Source organism: Falco biarmicus, chromosome 3 (genome assembly GCF_023638135.1).
Source record: "Falco biarmicus isolate bFalBia1 chromosome 3, bFalBia1.pri, whole genome shotgun sequence".
NCBI lineage: Eukaryota > Metazoa > Chordata > Aves > Falconiformes > Falconidae > Falco > Falco biarmicus.
Window position 1 is genome coordinate 34,570,087 of NC_079290.1, and position 23,440 is coordinate 34,593,526.

At 37.0% G+C, this 23,440-nt stretch overlaps 1 protein-coding gene and 1 long non-coding RNA gene across 5 annotated transcripts in view; one reads left to right on the top strand and one right to left on the bottom strand.

The window, feature by feature from the left end:
• LOC130145467 (uncharacterized) overlaps positions 1–23,440 on the top strand; it is a 94,951-nt gene that overhangs the window by 18,862 nt on the left and 52,649 nt on the right. For all 4 annotated transcript variants that reach the window (XR_008820563.1, XR_008820564.1, XR_008820566.1 and 1 more), the window contains one exon: positions 1,590–1,691. This is a non-coding gene — a long non-coding RNA (uncharacterized LOC130145467). The remainder of the gene's footprint in view (positions 1–1,589; positions 1,692–23,440) is intronic.
• On the bottom strand, positions 1,699–22,254 carry ATP6V0D2 (ATPase H+ transporting V0 subunit d2). The gene is made up of 8 exons (XM_056330255.1): positions 22,027–22,254; positions 14,717–14,888; positions 12,792–12,970; positions 10,091–10,170; positions 8,172–8,249; positions 4,751–4,927; positions 3,307–3,384; positions 1,699–2,782 (listed from the first exon to the last, which is right to left on the bottom strand). The coding sequence occupies exons 1-8, from the start codon at positions 22,154–22,156 to the stop codon at positions 2,621–2,623; spliced, it is 1,056 nt and encodes a 351-aa protein (XP_056186230.1). The 5' UTR covers positions 22,157–22,254; the 3' UTR covers positions 1,699–2,620.

The following is a 23,440-nucleotide window of genomic DNA, read 5'->3' on the forward strand; positions in this document are numbered from 1 at the left end:
ATCTCTCATTGAAGACACAGGCCAAGGGGCATAGTCAGCATAATCATTCTAAACAAATCTGTCTGGATAGGCTTAGCCATTAAAAAGTGTGAACACAAGTTCCTCTTTTTTGAAAGGTATAAGAACAAGAAAGGCTCATTGCCTCATGTTCCCCTTTTCTACATGTTGACATTATCATTAAGAAGTTAATGGTGCTTATAGTAGGGATTCTGTGGCTGAGAATTCCACTATAAAATCTTACTAGAGATAGTATGTGACCATTTTTATTTTTATTTATTTATATATTTGTGTGTGTGTGTATATATATACACACACCAGCATGAAGCCTGATTTACTAATGAAAGAGTAACATAAATTATACTATTTATAGAAAAAGCTACGTGTCTGACGACTTATAATTTTAAAGTCCTGATTCCTTTCTTAGTCTGTTGCTTCTCTTGCTTATTCTTAAATTGAATATAATCAACATCTAGTACATCATGTCCTTACTTAGCAAATATCTAGAAAGTTGTTTTGAAAAAAGCATCAATCAACACTGATGCTGTCCGTTTCATAGTCAAAAGACCATTTCTGCTGACAACACAATCATGTAAGCTGCAGTTCCTGCTCATTTCTTTCTGAGCCAACAGTATCCACAGACTAGCAATAGCAGCTGCATATCTTCCCTGGCACAGAATGATTTAGGGTGGAGAGCAGATTCTTTCCCCTTCAAATCACTTCAAAAAATTCTTGGCAGAAAGCCAGCTGATTTGTTTTGTTCAAATAGGGAGTTTTGATTTATCAGTACAGAAAAAGTATTCGTGCACTGTGCTGAGTTGTGTGAATTCAGTTTCTGAGTTCCAGACCAGTTGACTTTGTTATTCTTCTGCTCACAATTACTTTTTAATGCAATTACTAAAAAACATAGAAAAAATGCAAATTTGAGACAATGTAGCCCTATTTCTTCATTGCAGTTTGTGAAATAGTTTGTGATATAGTTTTCAATACAGATGTGAACTGGAAAGCATTGGTCACAGATAAGACTAGGAAATACAAATTAAGAACTTCAAGTTAATAAAAGTAGTGCAAGGAAGCAACTAGACATACCAAACCGAAATTGCAATCCATAAATCTTACAGTTCAGTTTCTTTTCTATTTCTCTTCTGAATTACTAGATCTACTAAACAAAAAAGCCTCAATATAGAAATAAAATTTGTATTATTTTCTTATACATTTATTTCTTTTTAGTTAATTCTTCTAAAATCTTACTGAATTATTTCTAAAGGAAATTCTATTAATGTATTTTTTTAAAGTAATAATGTAAGATTCTCTGTGATTCACAATAAAGCAAAATATTAAAAATCTTCTCAATTGTCTATTAAATCAGTATGGGATGTTCTAAGATATAACCCTTTGGTTACATTTACAGTTTAAGAAGTGTGGTTTTAGCTATAAAAATGGTAAAGTTTTCTGCTTTTTATGTATGAATATATGTGCACATGTATATATTATAGAGAGATATCTCAGTTCTTGAAACCATGATGTCTGAATGTTTTCCATAATTCTGAGGTGTTGACATCAGTTATGTTATTTTTCTGTCTACTCGGCAGGAAATGGATTTTATTTCTGTATCATATTACTGGAGGCATAGTCAGCTGATTGAGATTTGCTGTTGTGCAGCTTGAAACTACGAAGTCATGCAGAAAATCAAGGTATGGCCTGTTTCAAAGATAAAAGGACAAATTTTTTGAATGGGGTAGGACAGCAGAATGTTGGTATGGCTTTCAAAATGCTCCCTTTTTCTTCAGCAGACTTAATCTTGTCCTGCTACAATCTGTCTTCAAGTGTTCACTCTATTTTTAGTTACTGATCTTAGCCAGGTCCTCAAATAGCTCAGCGCTGGTGTTGTTTGTGTCTGATGTAAAACTGATACAGACTTGGCTGGTATTTTCATTCATGTTTCATAATCTTCCCTGGTGCGTACATGAAGACAGTGTCTTTGGTGTGCTGGCAGGAGATATTTGTATTGCTGTGGAGTAGATCAGACACCCGTTTGACACTTACCGTGCTCCTCACGTGACCATAAAGGAATAAATGAAAACATTTTCATGAAATTAAGTTACTTATTTACATTTAGCTGCAGAGAAGTGTCACAGTTAGCAAGGTTCAGGAAGCTTTCTCTTTGAGATTCCTGAAGGGGAATCTCAGAGTAACTCTAAAGTTTCTCTCTCATTTGTGTATCAAGTCCTTCATACAATCTTGTATGCAATGAAGAAGACTATGAGTGTAAGACAGAAGTAGTGGTTTAGTTGGTCTTTTGATAAAACCGTTAATTCAAAACTAAGCCATTAAGAGAAAGATTATGTATGACCTTGCATGGAGATTTTATTGATCAATTAAATTAAAATAGGCACAGCGGAGAACAAATCTATCAACAGAAACTATGAATAAGTCTATTAATATTTCCTTATAAAGTACTCATATCTCTAATTGGATTACTTTTTCTTACACTGCTGTATATACGGAGGATCATTAATACAATTTAAAACATCTTTTAAGGGTTAAATTTTTAAATCATATATCTTCTTTTCAATGAAATAATGCATCTTCTCAGGCATTGTAGGATTATAAATCCTCAGATTTAGAAAATTGGAATGTAGTTGTTAATTTTGGTTCTGTGTCTCTGAGAAATGCATTCAGCAATCCATACAATATTCCTGCATTCCTGTTCCTTTAACTTTACATAGGCATAAAATACTCCAAAATGAAACTGGTTGTTGAATGCAAGCACATTCAGCTTTACCTGTGGAAAAGATAAAATGGGCATTATGATAAAATATTAAAGGCGGCAAATGTGATTTCTATATGGTAGCTTTTCTGATCAAGATTTCTATGTAACTTTGTAACTATGACTATATTTAGGAGTCTCTTGAATATAAATATAATTGAAATGTCATCTGTGGATTAATTTTGGTAATAGACTCAAGCAACTGTACAGGTAAGTAAAGGACAATGGTGAAACACCTTCTTCAGTAGACTATTCAAAAGAAATTTAATTATTTGAGATGGCATTTGGATTGGCTATCAGGGTTGGTAGTTTTATAACTAATCTTCAGAAGAATATCCTCAAATTTATTTTATTTAAAAGGTAAATCCTTCCATTTTTATTCAGCCAAATGTTGACAGCCACAGAAATACTGTGTTCTTGAATACAAAGCTGAATGATGCAGTATAGTAAAATCAAAAGCCTGGTACCTCATTCTTGTTTTAAATGTTATTCCAAGTGGGTAACTTTCATTTTGATATTTTAAGGTTAGAAGCTCTTACCTCATGTTCAAAAAATGCATCTTCCAGTGTCTTTTCGACAGCGCCACTCCCTACACCTTCAAACACAGCCTTATATTCCTAAAAGCATAGACAACCACAAAATGGAAATAAGATACTTTTACATTGTGTGCAGCACAGATACCTTACATTACTTTCTTAATTAATTTACATTAAGTAATCTTCCTGTACAGAAGAATTCATGTACAGATTACAGTTCTACATAAATCAAAAGTTAAAAGCATATACTCAGCAAAAGAAAGAAGAATCACATTTGTTCTTGTATTTCTTACCATCATTTCCTACAACTTAAAGTAATTTACTAAGGGCACTAAAATAGATTTATTGTAGAATGACACATGACCTTTCACTCCTTTGGACAGAGAGCACTGAACTCCTTGTACAAATAGTATCCATCAAAGCCAGAGCTGTAAATGGAGCCAAAACCCTGAACTCTGATCCTTGCATGGCTGCTCACTTTATTTCCAGCAGTCAGCTGGATTTGCTTTATCTGCGTTAATATTGTATCTAAATCCATTAGTCTGATACGTCATTCTGGAATATTCTGCGCAGATATATTTGACTTAATTTCTCATGTGTCACACTTTTGTGTAGCTTGCTTCTCTGTGTATTTGTTTTGGTTTTCCTATAAAGTAGCAGTGCACTATAGGTCTAGTACAATGGTTCCCAAATTCATCTAAATACCCCACCATCACGTGAATAGATTTGTTCTGTACCACATTGACACAGTGACACATGCTTCTAATGTTCTATTTATGCATGGGAACAGATGTGCACCTCCAGCCTCCAGCTTTGCTGCTTCTGTGGAAAAAGCAGTAAACCTGGCATCATTTTGTTTGTGTACTTACTTGGAGGTAGATTAAATATTATAGGTAGCCAGAGTACCACAGTTAGTTCATAAAATAAGTATTGCAGTTTGATTCATCTTTAATAGCAGCACGTTGCGTCAGTATTAACAACATCATCTACTTTGATTCAACCAGCGATTTAGAGAAAACTTTTCAGAAGGGCATTTTTATGGTACACTAGCAGTGAATCAGGTTTGCACTCATCTGTGACATGAATAGTTTGGTCAGCTTGTTTCAAAATGACTTATGCTTTTGCTCCAAAATCTTGGATGCAGCAGCTGTGAAGTGAAACTCAGTTTGGGGAGGGTTAATGAAGTAGGAAGAGTTTTATTTACTAGACTGTGATTTGGTCTTATTTAATCATCATCGTAAGAGGAACATTGTATAGCACTTAGCTATTAATATGTTTTATGTCTTCATATCAAAGGCCTTTGATTCCATATACATCTTTATGGGATCTTTTGCATCTTCGTTGAAAATGCTTTTAACTTACATGAATACTCTAAAATTTTGCTGATGTCAAGAGATGTTAAGTTTTTGTACTTTGGCTTTTTGTTTTAAGAAATTTGATTACATACTGCGTAGTAATCTGCAACACACTTCACTTGCTCATAGTCATCTGCAGTGGCCAACAGGTGTAAGCCTTCTGGATACAGTTTTCCACAGGTTGGATACAGCTTCTCTCGGTCATCTTTACTCAGCTCAGTGCCAAATGAATTAATGGTGATGATAAAGGCACGTCTGTCTGCCTCAAACTTAATATGCAAAACAAAGAATAAAGAGATGTTATTAGAGATGTAATTCTAAATTAAAGTGGGGATATGTTTTTTTTCAGTAAGCTAAACTATGGAAACTTTTAAGAAAAAGTAGAGTTCAGAGCATTAGAAACATACCTTAGCTTAAAAATTGTAAATCTTTATTTGCAAATACTTGTTAAATTTTAACTAGAAAATCAAAGTGTTTTGCAAGCACAGCTTTTATTCTGTGATTTTTGCACTAAAAATATAATCTCTGCTGCTTCCTCATTTCCCTACTTAGTTACCCAGATGTTGACAACAAAATATCTCCTCACACAACCTTCTGAAGTTATGAAATAATACTCTTATTAATAATACAGGAAAGGCGCAAGAATCAATAGTACTGTTCTGGGGTAACTCAAAGTGCTGCTGAGAGTAAAGGTTGAATGGAAATTCTGAAGGAAGAAAAGTTTCTGAATGCACATATTTTAAGCGATAATTTAATAAGGTGGAGGGGGCTGTTTACTTGCCAAGTTAAAGTTTTCAAGTGTTTCAAGTAACAGTTAATTTTTAACACATAGAATCAAAGGCTATATTTCTTCTGCCAGGTTTAGATGTGTGTAGTATCTGTTTTCCCTGCAGCAGTAGACTGAAAGTCATTCTGATATCTGGATCTCAGGTTGTTCTTTTTTTTTTAGAAGGCAAAATTTCATTTGCCATTCTTACAGTATGAATTGAAAATATAATGGTAAATAAAAACAATTGTACTCAGTTCTGTCTGATTAAAATCTATTCTTCTCTTCTGAGATCTAAATTGACTGTGGTTTTATTTCTTTCCTTTATTACTTACTTTCATGCTGTAAGAGCAGCACAGGCTTGGCTAATTGCAGGGATTATGCAGTAAAATCTTCCAAGTGAAGCGTATATGGTATATGCACGTTTTAGGTAGCTTACAAAATTTCTTATGCTGTGAATTTTTTAACTGATTTAAGCAGAAGGATACTGTTTTCTGCTGAATAAGACTGCAGTTGCAACACACTTCTACAACTTTAGCAGTTAAGCATATATTCATAGATACTACTCCTGTGTACTGGAACACACTGTAACAGGGACCCAGCTGCCCTCTGGCACTGACTTCAGAGTAAGGAAAACGAGTAAACAATAGAGAAATAACGAGAAGAAGATAAGTGTTCTTGAAAAGATTTCTAGCTAATAAATAACAGGGCCAAATTTCACTTCCCTTATTAATTTGAATGGGCATATCAGCCAGAAGGACAAATGCTGTGGTTTTTTAACTTGTTAAAGCCATGTTGAATCTAGCTGTTAGATTTGTAATATTTTGTTGGGAAAAAAGCATGCTCAGATGCAATTGCAGCTAATGCTAGCAGGTTTGGGGCCTACTTCTGGTGGCTCCCGGTTTGAGAAAATTTGCAGGATCAGTCCCATCCATACAGACCTCTCAATTCATCAAAATATTGGCACATGAAGTTCTCCATAGTGAGTAAGGCCATGAGGCAGTTTCTTGGTGACTTGGGCCATTTGATTGCTGCAGGTAGAGTTGGAGTCATAGGACGGCCATTTCCCAAGTGCTTTATTTTCCATATGGGAAAGTGAAGTAGCAAGTGTGCTACTTAAGAATTAGCATGGGGCTCTAGTAAGAGGCACAGCACTAGCTGCAGTGCAGTCCTGCACTTTCTTGCCAGATTCAGGGTTAAACATGCAACATTTATTGTCCATGGTGGAAGAGAGATGGTCAGTAGTTTTAATGTGGAAGGTGGGCACTGTGGCTGGTGGTCAAGAAGCCGGGGAGCTAAATACCTCAGTCTCATTCTGTTAGGGTCAGGTTGGTAGTCTTACATATAAGGTTACAGAATAAATAGCAAGTATTCTTTTCAATAATTAAACTGGCTTTTTGTGAATTCAACCATTAGCAATCTGGTGTGTGTATGTCTTCAGATTATTAAAATGTTATAGAAAAGGAAATCTACAGAAAAATTTATCCTCCTAGCTGATTGACATTAGATAGGGATTTTAAAGAAGCTTATCATAGACAAACTGTTACCACTGGTATAAAAAGAGTTTTACAACATGCTTAAACTAATGTTGGGAACTAATCTGCTCTCAGCATGAATTTCTAGCTAAAAATGAAGTTTTTGAAAATCTGAGTCAACTGTAGGAAATGTCTTTACCTCTGCCAGCCAATCTCTTGATTTCTATTTTTCAAGAAAAATAGTCAAAAATACATAATTTCTGCTCTATTTTTCTTGATTAAGACTATTTTTCTTTAGAATATAAACTGAAACTTTATGGCCTGGTTAAATAAAATATGAAATTGCAACCCCTTTTGGGACATTGTTTCGTAAGATGTAATTTATGCTCATTCTTCCTCAGGGGTGAGCTCCCAGGGTTATTATCTCTCTTCTATAATGCAGACTTCCAATATGATGTCATCAGAGCTCAGTGAATTTTGTGCAGTTGCCAGGGTGTAAGTTTTGCTTATCCAGAAAAAAACTCCTGGAAACAAATGGGTGATCTGGCTCTCAAACTCTGCAAAGAATTGTGATAAACCATGTGAAAAAAAAAATGAGGCTGAATGCTAAGAAAACTTTAGGAATTTCTGCATCTTTTATTATGGTAACAGATACAAAAATATTCACTGTGCTGCAGATATGCTTTAGGGAGGAGCATGTTGGGAATTTTCTATGTCACAAAAAACCCCCTAAACTTTTCTGAGTTGAGACAAAAATAAAACACTGAATGTTTGACTTTTCTGTATGACACTAGTTCCAAAAGTCTCTTAACTGTAAATTTGATCATTTTTAATAGGAGAGTAAACAAATGTATTAGTGTCATGTAGCTTGAAGACTATTGATTAGTAAATATACAGTAATACCAGACCTTAGCTATCCCAAATTTTGAGCTAGGAGGTGCAAGAATAATCCACTTCTTCAGTTTTTCTACATAATACAGAAAAATGTTAAGGGACAACAGTCAGAGATAGTGCAGCATTTATTCTATTCTGCCCTCTGTTATAGAAAAATTTTAACTGAGGATAACTCCTCCCTGGTAATGGACTAGCTTCTCTAGTCAGGAGGCAAAAGTCATCCTAAAATAAAGTCTTCATTACATCTCAGAAAAACAATTATTCAGATGAGAGGCAAACAGTTGTCAGGTAACTGCAGTAAGGAACAGGAAAACAAAGTAACCTAATTTTGAAAACATTGTGGAGGACTTTCATGTACAAAGAGTGATTTTTTCTTACCTCAAGAATAGGTCTCATTATTTCTGCTGTAGTACCACCTTGTTTTTCACAAAACTTATAAAACGCCTCAAGGTAAGACTACATGAAAGAAGAAGAGAAATATTTTAAATGATACTTAAGACCTGGACCAGCACAACACATGGTCATGAACCTAATTCTTAAACACTTCCATTAACTTTGATAATTCTACCTATGAATTTAAATTCAAGTATGTGCTTAATTACTTTGCTGGAGTGAAAGCTGAAATATTAAAATGCAAATGTCTTGTTATTAAAATATGGGTGCATTCATTTTCAAAAATTGTTATAGGACACATACTGTGTTTTCTTTCCACTCTAAAGAAGGAACTTCTTGAGTTCCATTGAGCTTCCACTGTATGATAAGCAGATGGCTGAAGGAAATTCTGCATTTATAGTGTGGAGGAGGGGATTTGGGAATATGCCACGGCTGTTGGGCCAGCACTATGAGGCTACAAAACTTAATCCCTACGGCTCTACCCTAAACCCTGGATTAGGACAGAACAGCAGACAAAGCTTCTGGTCTATTAAGGATTCTGGCCTTCATACCCATTTCAAAATGCCTGTGCAGGAATGACCCTAAATATCTCAGAGATGCTGTTCCCCCTGCTTCTCTATCCCCTGAAATACTGTCTTAGGGAACATTTATACTATCAAAATGCATTTGCTACAGCTTCACACAGTCTTTATAAAAGAAGCTGTCCCTAACTATGCAATTAAGTGAATTTTAAGTAGACACATCTCAAGGGAGATCTGCTGCATGGGATTATGCATTAGGTTCTATATATTGCTATCTGGTAATAGAGCTGCAACATAATTGATCACACTGACAGCTGAAGCAGAGGAGAAATTTTAAATTAATAATTTAGAAGTGTTTACAAAATGATCCCCCTGGTACTTAGAAGAGAAGAAAAACAAACAAACAAAAAAGATTTAATAAGTATAAATATAGTCATCCACACAGGACATAAGAATCAAATCTGTATGCTATCAAATGGAAAAAGAGTATCTAATTTAGCAGTACTGCAAAATAATTAAAATACTTGTGTATAACTGATGTTGTTTTGAGTGACAGGAAGTAGCAGACTATTTAAGAATCAAATATTGGCTTGGGAATTGGAATTTATAAATATCATTTGTAAGACAAACACAAGATTTTTTTTCTTTCCCCTAGTGTAATCAGACCACTGTAAGAATACTTCCTGCAGTCTGGGGCATCCACTGTGAAAGAAAGATAACAAAGAATTTGGAGAGAATGTGCCAGGAGGAACCATTAACAGGATGTAATATATATAGCCTTTAAAGAGACTGTCCTAAGAGTATTGACCTGGGTGCTAATATTTGTAAAGTACTTTGAAAATGCAAGGCACATTAGATGCGTATCCTCACAGCAGTGTGCTGTAGCAATGCTAAAGATAATTTTTAAAGGAAGGAAATTATACAAAACCCTTAAGTAAAAAGAAATGATAGCTAGACTCAAAGCAATTAGACCTTTTCAAATCACATCTACTTTTTATTTAAAAAGAAGAAATGTTAGCCAAAAGCCTGTCTAGGCTCACTTAGGAGCTAACAGTTCTGTGGCATTTGGTGAGTAACTGAGTTATTCATAAACAAATGGATCTGGGTTTTAGCCTGACATATAAAACATTTTCATTAATGAGATATTAAATTAGAATTCGGATGCAGACCTAAAATTTGAAAACTCTCCAAACAGTGGAGTGGAAATGAAAGGAGCTGGATTTGATTCCTGGAGTTGTCATCAACCAGGTGACCTTAGACAGCTTGCTTTATCTCACCATGCTTCTGTTTCCCCATCCATAAAACAGGGTTAATGATACTGACCTCCTTTTCTGAGACACTTTGAAAAACCCCAAGTATAATCATTATGTTACAAGAACTTGCCTTGTACAGTTTGTTGCGCATTATTTCGATGTTCATTTCATCCAGGTCATTTTCAGACAAGCAGTCTTGAAAGAAAGCAGCTGAAAGCAGAGTTTATTATATTGCAGTATAAATCTACATGCTGATAATATGCATCGCTTGTCCATGGCCATTCACCTGTGTGTGAGCAAGGATCTGAGGTTTCTGTTGTACAAGAGAGAGTGATATAACAGAGGGGAAGAGAAATCCTCTTGATTTTCCCCTTATCCTCCTACTCCCTCCTATTTAATGAGAATCTGCTGTGAGGGGAATCAATCAGTGCCACAGCCAGAGTCCACATCTTCAGAGAGAATCAGATGGGAAATGCTAATGAAAGCCCTAATCTTCTCTGAAGTATATGGTTTGGGCATTAGGGAGATTTTCTAGTGAGGAAAGATAATTTTTGTCTTAAATCATGCAGGTATTCCACAACTGTTAAGGAGAATCCTCTTTCCTATCTTTCCTCTTCCTCTTTGGGTAAGTCTGTAGTGGAAGAAAGGCAACAGATTGCAACTAGTGAGGGGCACAAGCTTTGACCTTGGCCATCTGTGCTTCCAGGTCCTCTGCAGAAATGGCTAAAGAGCAAGCACGGAAGGGACACAGAGGCAGAGGATGAAGTTCATTTGTGCTTCTGGACCACTTAAAAATGCCATATTCATAACCAACAAAAGCATGCCAAACCCTCGCTGTTACTAAGCTATGCCAGTGGGACAGACCAGTGCTGCACGACAGAGTTGTCACAAACAGTGGCAATGGAAGATGGTATCTGGAGAGTCCATGGGAGCCTGGTTGTGTTTCATGGTCTTCTACCTTCCCACTCTTCCAGCACCCAGATTTTGGACGAAGCACATTAGAGCGTGTAGCCCTGACAGTCCCCTTCAGTATCTCTTTGTAGATCCATTTCCCCTGAATTTGTCCCATTGTTTTAAAGTTCTGATACTATCTGCTTTTACAAACTTGTTCAGCAAAAAAATTTCCAGAAATTTACTGCCAGCTGTATAAAAAGATTGCTTTATTTTACCTGTTTTAAAACTAGTTTTCTGCTGGGATTTGGTCTTCTAAAGGATTTAGTAAGCAGCAGTTTGTAGCTCAATGTCGACAAACCACTGCTCTCAGGACTTTGTAAACATTGTCCGTGTCTCTCTTCAGCCTTGTCCTCTCCAAACTGGAGTCTAGCCTTTTTTGTCTGCCCATGGCAGTGGTGTCCCCTTGTTCATCTTAGCTCTCCTGCTCTGTGCCTTCTTGGATTTTACTGCATTGGCTGTCGCGGCGCTGGCAGGGGCCTGCATGGCGGCCGCTGTGAGGAGGGGCCGGGGCTGCCCCATGCCGGGCACGGCCGGTTCCAGCCAGTGCCAGCGGGGTCCCGCAGGGCACAGCCCAGCCCCTCAGCCCAGCGAGTGGTGCCTCTGGGAAAATATATTTAAGAAAGGGCAAAAACCACAGGATGTAGAGAGGAAGAGGGAAAACATTTTGAGAAACAGCAGAGGGAACACCAAGGTCAGAGAAGGAGGAGGTGTCACTCCAGGACCTGGAGCAGGTGCTCCCTGCGGCCTGCGGAGGGCCTGTGCTGGGGCAGAGGGTAAGTGTGAGGGGGAAGGAGTGGCAGAGAGAAACTGCCATGTACTGACTGCAAACTCCCTCCATTCCTTGTGCTGCTTGTTGCCTCTCTGAAGGGAGTGAATGTCGTCTGTGGTGGTAACAGGGGCAAAGGAGTGGCGCCTGGTGCAAAAGAGCAGCAACGAGAGGAGGAAAGGTGTTTTCCCTAAGCATGTAAATGTTTCTTTTCTGTTTCCTAATGCCTAGATGCATAATTAATTATTTTTTTAATACATATATATATGAATCAACAATAAATCACATTATTTTTCCCTCAGTTTAGTCTGTTTTGGCTGCAACAGTATTTCATAGGTGATCTCAACCCACAAGCTCCTTATCCACCCCTCTTTTATCTCTGCATTGTGCTGGGGCCTTTGGTTTCTGTCAGGCCAAGCCACCACATCTTCTTGACAAGCAGGACCCAAAACTACTCACAGTATTCAAGGTGAGGGCACACAGTAATCTCCTATAAGTTCAAATCCATCCATTTCCATCTTATTATCAGTACCCTTCCCAGCACTGCCCCACAGCTTGCTTGTTTTTGTTGGCTGCTGCAGCAGATTGAGTAGAGTTTGACTCCAGTTTCAGAAGACAACATACCCAGCCTTCACTCTGTTTGCTTTTAGATTTAGTTCTTCAAAATAGTGATTTTCTTTGTGTTTGAACCACACCCAAATCCCAAGAGGGAATCTTGGTTCTACCACAACATCTAATATTTATTAGTAACTGTCTGCTTCTTGATTCTTAGTGAAGGATAGGCAAGATTTCATCTTAAATTTTTTAGTTATAGATGCAGGTGTTGAAATAAAAAAAATCTAGACGCTCTAAATCAGTGGCTACTTTGGACATAAAAGATGTCCATTACACTTCTTGAGCAGCATGTTTTCTACCCAAGGTTGGTATAGAGGCTGCTAATAAATGTTACGAGAGAATGTCATGAACACCACTTTGGAAGTGCTTGATCATGTTTTGTATTACCAAAACACACCATATGCAGTGGAAAACATACTTCTCCATCAGAGATATTCCTAAAAATACAGGAGGAGCTGTTTCAAGAAGCAAATAAGAAATAATTTAGTGTTCCTACCTAATGGTGTATCAACCAAAATTGCATTGAACAGCTCAGTGGGGTTTGAGGCAATGCTGACTGCTTCCATTTGCTCAAATCTCCCCAGTGGATGGCACTTGGGAACAAGTTCAGCTATGGGCCGCTGATGTAGTGTGCCAGTTATTAAAAGAATTACATTGTCAATCATATAGCTGTATCTGTATTTGAAAGAAAAAGACATTTATAATGAGTTTTCCTTTTAAAAATACAAAATCAAGATTTTTGAAAATTACTAATAAAACTAAAGTCAGAAACAATGACAGTACTTGCAGGTTTGTATTTTCACTCTGTATTAATGTCTCATCAAACACAAGTTTTTAAATAGCAAGTAACACAGTACTAGTTTTAAACCACATGACTGCTTTGGAAGAGATACTTTTAAAGAAGGGGAAACTGAAACATGAATATAATAACAGCTGTGAAATGTAGATTTTCTATAACATGTGACAATGAGTGGCATCAAAAAATAAATCACCTGAGCTAGCAGTTTGGGATTTTGTTATTTCATATAGACCATCTGGACAGAGAGGAGGTGCATGGGAATCTCAGCACTAAAACTGCAGAGTTCATGCAGATGGACCAATTTTAGGGCTTTCCTCTCACTTGGCTTTAAACATTCTCCCATGAGGAAACTAAGAACAGGTTCTCACAGATTTCTACTTTATTGCTAAGAGTTTTCTCTTCAGTAGAAGTTCTCTATCAGATTCTTACTGGTTTTACTGCCAGAGAGGCTGATAGGAGTTTTACCAGTGACTTTGAAATGGGAAAGCTATTACCTTGGGACATTTATAACAAAGATGCCAGTCTTGCTTGCATTGTTGATTCAGAATATAGCTAGACACATACAGGGATTAATATGATCTCATACCATATCCGTGAGGGGGCTTGAGGATCTGGTGAGATGTAGTTCAATAATTTAATAATTGTGTTAAATATCTTAACCTAACTTCTCCATTATTAAAAAAAAAAAACAAACACAACAGCATGCAGAGTTTGTGTATACACATCAGTCAGTGTGAGAAAAAAGCTGCCATAATTTTCATATTTTTGCTTTGATTTCCTTGAAGCAAAATGGAAACATTGTATGCCTGCAGACCACAACTGTCCTAGGGCAGTCTTTAAGATCCTGTTTATCTATTAGGCTAAAACTTGTCAGCTACAGTTGACAAAAAATAAAATAAAATAAAATAAAATAATAATAATAATAATAATTCTTTATTTTGCTGTTACGATAAAAATACTCCTGGAAAGTAAGCTGAACAGTCTAGTGCTCTTGTTTTAGTATATTAAAAAGATAAGATCAAGAGGAGTAAACAGGTAAAATATCCTGCTGACAATTCACTAATCCATGTTGTTACACTGTTATAAAGCAGATCCCTGTTCTTAAAGTTGTTTACACCATTCATTTACAAGTTTTGTCCATTTATGATTGTATTGAGATCAGAACTTTCTCTTCATCTGGCATCAAACAGCACTTGTACTTTAAAAAGCTAGAAAGCTAGATTTTGCCACATGCCTAGGAATTAAATCACTGCCCTGTACATCATGAAATGCTAATCTCGCATGAATCGTCCCACAAACTTAATTTTTTCAAGTTCTGTGATTTAAATGATGTTTGAAAATCATAACCATTTTTCTCAATCTCTACCATTCCTGCCACGGTACACAGAAAAAATCTGCTTGTGTTCTTTAAAATAAGTAGTTCAAAAGACAATAGCTCTTCACATATTATTTTCAGAACTTATATTAGTAAATAAAGTACATAAATATTGCAGTACCAAAGTAATTTTTCTATTTTTGAAACTTAATAGAAATTCCAGTACAATGTGTTTACACTGTTTTAACTTGTAACTGTGTGCTTTTTTTTGAGTCTGTGTGATAAGCTATGTGCTAATATTACTTACGTGATAAAATTCAGAAAAGTGGCAAGTGGTTCAAAAGCATGGTTTCTAAAGTAATGAAATTCTGTGAGTAGTTTTGCTTTCAATTTGTCATCGATGGTAGAAATAGTGAGAGGACCAGTTTCATTAGCCAAGAAGTTGCCATAGTCTGTCGTCTGTAGATGTAACTTCAGATCTAGAAGTAGATTCAGGAAAGATAATGAGAATAAACTGTCATTGTATTGCCTACAAACCAAATAGAAAAACCATTTAAAATGTTAATTTCTAACATATTTTCGTATTAAGCATCTGATCTGGTTTCAATACTCTATTGAAAAGTTTTTGGCATAGAGTTAATATAAAGTAAATGTATAATTAATGCAAATTTGCACTGCTTTCTATGAGTAAGACTTACTGCATGCCACAGGAAAGCACAAATGATTTATACCTTTGTCAGAAGTTTCACCAGCAGCTTTCCTTTCCAGCCACACCAGTACAGTGCTAATTGCCACTGTGCCTAGCCCCTTCCCAATCAAGTTTGTTCAATGTTTCAATTTCATGATCTTCATCATTATAATACATCAGTTGTTTTGTCTCCTGCAATCCTATGGACTGTCATGCATCAATAGGAATCATCCTTTAACTTTATTAAGATCTTAAATTTTCATATGAAATATTTAAATCTCAGGTAAGACTAAAATCTTATGTTATCAGTCTGCCTGAAGAAGAGGAGAGATCACATCTTGCCTGGCTCAGATTCTGGGCTCCAAATGGCTTCTGTAGTGGAGCACTTGAAAGGGCAGAGTTACACTCTTTTAGTATTTCTGTTTTGGCTTTGTCTGATTTATGGCTGAAGACTACCAGACCCTAAGAAGCTGTTACAGAAACCTGAGTTATCATGACATATTCTGTCTGAACTCCCAACCCTGGTAACTGAGGAAAATGAGTTGATTAGACAACAAAGTTGAAAGAATCTTTTGCAATATCAAAGAAATCATTTGGCAGATTTCCTCTGCTATCCATTTTCCATGATGAGGAAAAAGTAAGAATTTAAATCAGCTCTTAATGTTCAAAGCAGTTTAACATTTCCTTTTACAAAAGCCTCTGCTATATTGCATAATTATATTAAAATGCTATATTAAAACTCCTGTAAATTGCAGATTGGTATAATGTTATATGGTTTGGGCATTCACAATGATTGGATTTCCAAATAAAACCTGAAGTGATATTTAGGGAAAAGGACAGCAACATTCACTCTGGCTGAAATAAGGGTCTACCTGTAAGGTAAGTTAATATGTAGTTAGCAAGGTGCATTTATCAGTATAGTAGCTATTCTTTCCTATTTCCCCATGTATATGTACTTAGTACGCAATAAGGTTGCCTACACTGAGACTTAAAGCAAAAGAAGTAGCACATTGTGAATTCAAACTCCTACATATAGCGCTTTAGCTTACTGAGAGAGCTAACCCTCAGGGTTTTCTAAACAGGTTGGCTGCCACTCAAGCTCATTTTAGCAATTACAGAATCATAGAAACATAGAATGGTTTGGGTTGGAAGGGACCCTTTAAGGTCATTTAGTCCAACTGTTCTGCAATGATCAGGGACCTCTTTAACTAGATCAGGTTGCTCAGAGCCCCATCCAACCTGACCTTGAATGTTTCTGACCTCTCCAGGAAACCTATTCCAGTGTCTCACCACCCTCATTGTAAAAAATGTCTTCCTTATATCTAGTCTGAATCTAGCCTCTTCTAGTTTAAAACTGTTACCCTTTGTCCTCCCAACAGGCCCTACTAAAATGTCTGTCCCAAACTTTCTTATAAGCCCCTTGAAGTATTGAAAGGCTGCTATGAGGTCTCCACAGAGCATTCTCCAGGCTGAACAACCCCAGCTCTCTCAGCCTTTCCTTACAGGGGAGGTGTTCCATCACTCTGATCTTTTTTGTGGCCTTCCTCTGGACCCACTCCAACAGGTCCATGTCTTTCCCGTACTAAGGACCCCAGAGCTGGACACAGGACTCCAGGTGGGGTCTCACCAGAGCAGAGTAGAAGGGAAGAATCACCTCTCAACCTGCTGCCCACACTTGATGCATCCCAGGATACAATTGTCTTTCTGGGCTGTGGGCTCACATTGCGGCTCATGTCCAGCTCTTCATCCGCCAGTAACCCCAAGTCCTTCTCTGCTGGGCTGATTGCAATCCCTTAATGCCCCAGCCTGTTGTCCCAATACCAGGGGTTGTCGCAACCCAGGTGCAGGATCTTGCACTTGGCTTTTTTGAACCTCATGAGGTTCACATGGGCCCACTTCTCAAGCTTGTCCAGGTCCCTCTGGATGGCATCCTGTCCCTCAGGTGTGTCAGCTGCACCACTCAGCTTGGTGTCAGCTACAAACTTGCTGAGGGTGCACTTGGTCCCACTCTCTATATTATTGATGAAGATATTAAAGAGTACTTGTCCCAACACAGACTCCTGGGAGACACCACTTGCCACTGATCTCCATCTGGACATTGAGCCATTGATCACTATTCTCTGGGTGTGACCATCCAGCCAATTCCTTATCCACCAAATGGTCCATCCATCAAATACATATCAAATCACATCAATGTACTCTTGTATAGGACAGCTTTACTCAGCTAGCACTCTGGAACTGTTAGCATTTCTCTAGATCTTCCAACTATATACTTATAGAACTTATACTAACGGTGTAAACTAATTGATTCTTAAAATTATATAGATGATCACAAACCTGTTGACAAAAGAATGCAGAGGTAATTGGTTTTTCAATGGTCAGAGTCAAATACTAGGAAACAGTCATAGTTTCAGTACAGTCTTCCATGTAGAAAGAAGAAAGAACATCTAGATTTGAAAAAAGAAACCCACTTATTTCAAGAAAGAGAGAAAGGTAAGCAAGATTATAAGATAAATAAACAAGCAGAATTGTGCCCAAAAATGAGCCTAAATATGTAAGACCAACTTTTAATCACTAATATTTTCATATCACTTCTACATTTCCTGTGAAAAATGATCATTTTACTTTCTCTTTTTATTGCAAAGAGGGTAAAAATAATATGTGATTAAATAATACTACCTCCTTACATGCAAGGGACTGAATTCCAGTTTTTCTCCATTCCTTTTTCAGACAAGCTACTCATATCTGCCTTGAGTCACACTGGTAAATGCATTTCAAACACAGTGGTTTTCAGGGGTTTAGTACCTAAAGCAGACTGCAAAACCTAAGTACCAGCCCCAAGTATTGGCCGTTCTGAAGTGTGTTTAAGCCATCATAAGATGAACAGAAACCAAAACTGCTGAGTGAGAGCAGTTTGACAAGACTGTTACCTTCCTCAGTTCTGTGATTAACTGAGTGACTTCAGAAACCATGCTCTAATGTAAGGCATGAAAAGTATTAGCTCCATCTGGCTCTCAATAGCTATGGAGGAAATACTATGCCCTGGATTTATGACCTTGTCAGTTCTACGGTCTGCTTTATAGAAGTATTTCTTACTGTTTTAATAAATGCTAGTGTGAATATTGTATGTAAGAAACATCTCATGGCCTGAGACAAAACAATGGAGAAAATAGTCATCCACAGGCTCCAATACTATGTAAGATCAATCATGAATGTCATAATCAGAGTTCACACCATGGCAGTATTCAGTGCAGCTCAGAGACTGCTCTGCTGGTCTTAAGTTGTATCTTCTCTTTGCTGTTGGCCTAAGTAAGACTTGAGGACTAACAGAGTCAGACACTGGTACTAGTAACATGACGTGATGACCTGGCAGGAGTAGGTGGCTGAGCCTTACTGGGCCTCAGACATTCCTGTTCACCAAAACTTTTCAGTGATGGTAGCTGCTCCTTTTCTCAGGGACTCTTGGGCTTTTCAGCATGTCCACAAGATCCCTAGGAAGGAAAATTCCTGTATTTCATCTGTCGGTATTATTGCCATCCATCTGCATTGTTTATTTCCTCATACAATTATATGCAGGGAAATCACATGTAGGGAATGTATGACTTTCAGTAATGTGACTTTAAATCACGTGATTAGACCCACAATTGAACCACAACCAAACACAATTAGCAGTATGTTAAAAGGGAATTACTGTGCAGAGGGGGACTAATTCAATGAATGCAGTTAAGACATGAACGATGCTGATCAGAAAGAAGGAGTATTGGGGGAACTTGAACAAAGCATTAACGTGGTCTCTTGGCATCAAGCACATGATGTCTTGTCTGATGCCTCACTTTAATAGTCAGCTACCCCCAGTTTTTCAGTCACACTGTTACTTCAGCCACTGCATGCTGGTGTGACCTGACTCTGGCAAGTGAAGTCAACTTACTTCAGTGATGTTAGTGGGAGCAGAGCTGGGCTGCTTGTCCTCCTGTGACCTAGTCTGCCTTCTAGAGAGTAGTAGTCTTTCCATCACACAAGGAAGCAAGGAAAGAAAAAAGTACTGAATTTACCCCCCACCCTGCCCCATATTCTACCTCAAAGACTGTCAGCAGGGTTCCTCTGGGGATCCCATTCCCCTGAAACAGATGATGACATAGGGCCAAACTACTACCATGCCATGTTGCAGGTGTTTCAGCCAGCGTTGCATCCCACAAGGTAGCTCCATGGAAATTATGATTAAAACGAGCCCAAAAGGATGTCTAGGTTAAGCTGAAGGCCTCTTCTCTCTGTGTGGCCCTGAACTGAGAGGACACAGTGGTAACGTAAGTCAATTAACATCCTTTGTTTTTTCTTTCCCTCTCACTGGTAAACTTACTCTGTGGTTATCAAGCAGATGTACAGCACTAACCTACAGTTTTTCTTGTGGTTCTTCTGTACTGACATTATGGTTTTCCCTCTAGAGATACCAAAACCACTTTGAAATTAAAAGGTATTTTTGATTCTATTTATAGGTTGCTTGGGGTGGTTTTGATCTTGTTTGTTTTAGCATATTTATAATATTTTTAGCTTAGGCCAGTTTTGTGGTGTGGTGCTGTGCCACAGAATGCAGAATGGGGTAAATTTGTTACCTTTTAATGTGAACACATGAACTGAGGGCACTATTGGACAAGCACAATAATACTACTGTACAAATCCACATGCTGGATTTTCTAATTGGAAAGAAAATACAATGTATGCATAAAGCTCCATTTTTTACTTTGGAGGTAAGGGTCTATGGTTTTGGTGCACTGTACACTCATGGTGCAAGTTCAATATCACAGCATCTTTCCTATATGTGCAGAGAGATAAGTGTATTTAGCCTCATGCACAAATCCAATACTTCTCCTATTTTTATTATAAATGATACATTTGATAGATAACTGGTAAGAATCTGTTAGCAGTCTAAAAGAAGTAGAAAATGTTACAATGGAGAAAGAGATGTAGCTGAATAGAGAAAAAAGGGAAGTGATAGTGGGTAGTGGAGATATGCTTGTAGGTGGATTGATGAAGGCTGCTGCTTCTGTGCTGAAATAATTTGCATTATAAAATTGAATGAACATTAGAAAGAAGGTTCAAAATAAAAAAGTCATTGTTCTTTCTATTATAAAAAAGATTTTATCTCTCTATTGTGATCTGTACATCAGTTCTATGCTTTTAATAATGTTAAAGGTTTATACATCTCAGAAATGTTTGAAAACTACTTGTAGTTGTTGTAAATAACTTTCTTACAGCATGACTTAAAATCTAGATAGTTTTTCTTACTGTTCTTAATACGAGCAAGTATTCTTCTGGGAAGGATGAGGGAAATCCTGTTTTCTTGTATGTTTTTCAAAAAATCATACCTGTGTATTTTTAGGTCATTCAAAAGTAACCAGGATTTTATATTGGGGTTTTTTTTCCTTCATGGAGCCTTTGATGACATCACGTATTGAGCTTCTCTACAGAGACAAGTGAAGAGTTTAATGATTCTGTCTTTTGTGTCTTTTATAGATGTTTGAAGTTCTATTGGCTTTTTCTGAAGTCTATATTCAGGGAGCAGGACTTTATGACTCAAACAATTAAATACAGTATCAAGAGTGTCTGTGCAGTCTTTAAGATGCATAGATCACAACTGCTGGTACAATTAGTCTTCAGAAACTGTTCATTTTGTCCAGCTGACATAAGGAATAAATTTCAGTTCTCAGAGTAAGTATATACATGTGCTCTGTGTGTCTAACCTGCCACTGTATGAAATGGAGAGCTGATAAATCTCTCCAGCTTATCAACTGAAGTAGGTACATGCACTTGGTCAGTTGAATAGTCTTTAGATCCCATTGACTGTACTGACCATCTCTTCTTTAACCATGAGAGGAATTTTATCCTGCTGTCAGATAAATACCTATATCAATCTATTTAAATGTTAGTTTAATCTGCAAGAGGAATGACAACCAACCTTCCCAGACTTACGTTGTTATTATATTAACAGTTTAGACAGCCTGAAAACTCCATTGTCTATGGGAATCAACAGGTTCTACGTTGCTCATTTCCCAAAATCCATTACCGCATACACAAAGCAACCAATGCTTAAAAGAGAGTAAGCTTATTATTTTTCCTTGATCCTTTTTCAAATTAATCTAATATACTGCGTGGTATAGAAATTATTTCAGTGTACAATCGTGGCTTTTATTTTGGAGAAAGTTTATGTTCTTTAGAAAGATGATTTTTTTCTGCTGCACTTCTTTCCTGCCAAGTGTCTAGAGGCATGTCTCATGATTCTTTGTACAAGCCTGTCTTCATCTGGCTGTGACCAGTCAAGGCCACATAAAGCTGTTTTGGAAACAAGTGTGTGTTCTCTCTATTACTGTGGCAAAGTAACCTTGAAAAAAGCTTTTTTTTTTTTTTATAAGCTTGAGAATAGTTCAGTTCTATATTTGTGAAGTCAAGTTTTCTCTTCCTGGTAAGTAGGATGTCCCCCACCGCCCTAAAACACATGAAGTAATAAAATACTAATATTATCTTTTACAGAGAAACTCAGAGCTAAAAGGTACACTTTTAATAAGATTTTTTGGGAACTATTTTATCCAGCTGAATTGATATGAAATGTCCATACTTTAACAGTTCTATAGTGTGGGTAAAATCTACGACAATGTTACCAGTCTCCATAGGAACGCTGTGAATGAGATTTCCAAACCTTATCAGTAAACTAGAAAATCCCATCATCTGGATTGCTTTGCAAATCACAGTCTGTACAATCCTAGGGTAATTTCTATGGAAAGCTATTAAATTAAATACGAGAACAGTCCTTCAAAGGACATCAGGGTTATCTCTGGTTTTAAGATAAGCTTTCAATACTTCAGTCTTTTACCTTCCTTCTTCAAAGGTCTAAGCAACAGTATTTCTTTCTAAATAAAATAAACCAGCAGACTTACCTTCTAGTGTCTCGCACTGTGCTAAATTGACATAGTCTGAACTTGTCAAGATCCCAGCTTTGAATCCTCGGACCAGACCCTCCAAGTAGCCATGGTCCACATTGAAGTAAAACTCTGAGTATCCCAGCATGGAGAAAAGGAGACTTAATCTCTTTGCTGGATACCTGATGGTACTGAGTATCTGCTACCAACTGTTTTCCTTCTCTTTGGAAGGAGTGACAAATAGTCCACTGATTTCCTGCTAGCCTATGATTGTATTTTACCAACTAGTTTCTTCCTGTTTTTTGCTCCTAATGTAGTCAGTATAGTTGATGCTTACACAACAGCCAGCCGGCAAATCCAACTCCCTCCTATTAGAGCCAGAAAATGAACCTATTATTGTTGAAAGAGAAGCCAAAAAGGAACTATAAGATTTAACCATTGCTTAAAAGAATGCTCTGTACTGATTGGAGAATGAGAAAGCACATTAAAAATCTTGATAAGATTTTCACATTTCTTAAATATATTGTAAACAGGAAGTTAACTGTGAATACCTGCTAAAAAAATATTTCTGCACTAAAATAACAGGCTCTAGTAGAACGTAGCCCATTCAAGGAACTTAGGTAGTTTTTTAGTGTCTCTATATACCTTTTTGTTTTTAACATTCTTGATTATTGAAAATTTTCTGCTGATGATCTCTATCAGTATGTATACAAATTACAAGATCTTTCTAATAATTACAGTTAACATTAGATCATGCCCATAGGTGAAATGTCTTTGAAGGGTTTGACTTTCATTAGCCTTTAAAGTGAGTACCAGAAATGTCCTCAGAACTATAGTTTGTCCAAGTTCCAACCAAAACACTCTGATTATAATCACTAAGATGTGGAAATAACTCAGAGTTTTCCCCTTACAAAATAAAAATAGGAATCTTGATTTCAATAAATTTAGAGTTTTTTTAGACCTCCTGATTCTGATTCAATTTAAACTCAAAACTGTAGATCTGTCAGTGACTTTTATACTGAACTGTTAAGGCTGCCGCCCTTCAGATTTAGGTCCCTTAAAGCTGACAGTTCAAAGTAGCTATGCTTCTGTAATCAATGCAAAAAGTCCTTTTCTCCCTAAATTCACTAGGGTATGCAATACATGTCTGCAAACTTTGCTGGAAGGAAAAGTCTTACTGCATACTAGGTGATATTTAGATATGTAGTTAACTGGAACCTGGTAATGTTGCAATGAAGTGTCTGAAGACTACTGCGTGGTTGGAGGGTTAGCACCAGCAAAAGAAACTGCAACAGCTGTCTGCCATCCACATCTCAACAATTAGACTTAGTTTTCAGTGTTTTGAACATGTTTGGACTATCATGTCACCACATATGGTGTGGCTTTTCTATTGATCCCTTGCACTGAAATGTGACTGCAGCGAGAGTTGTGA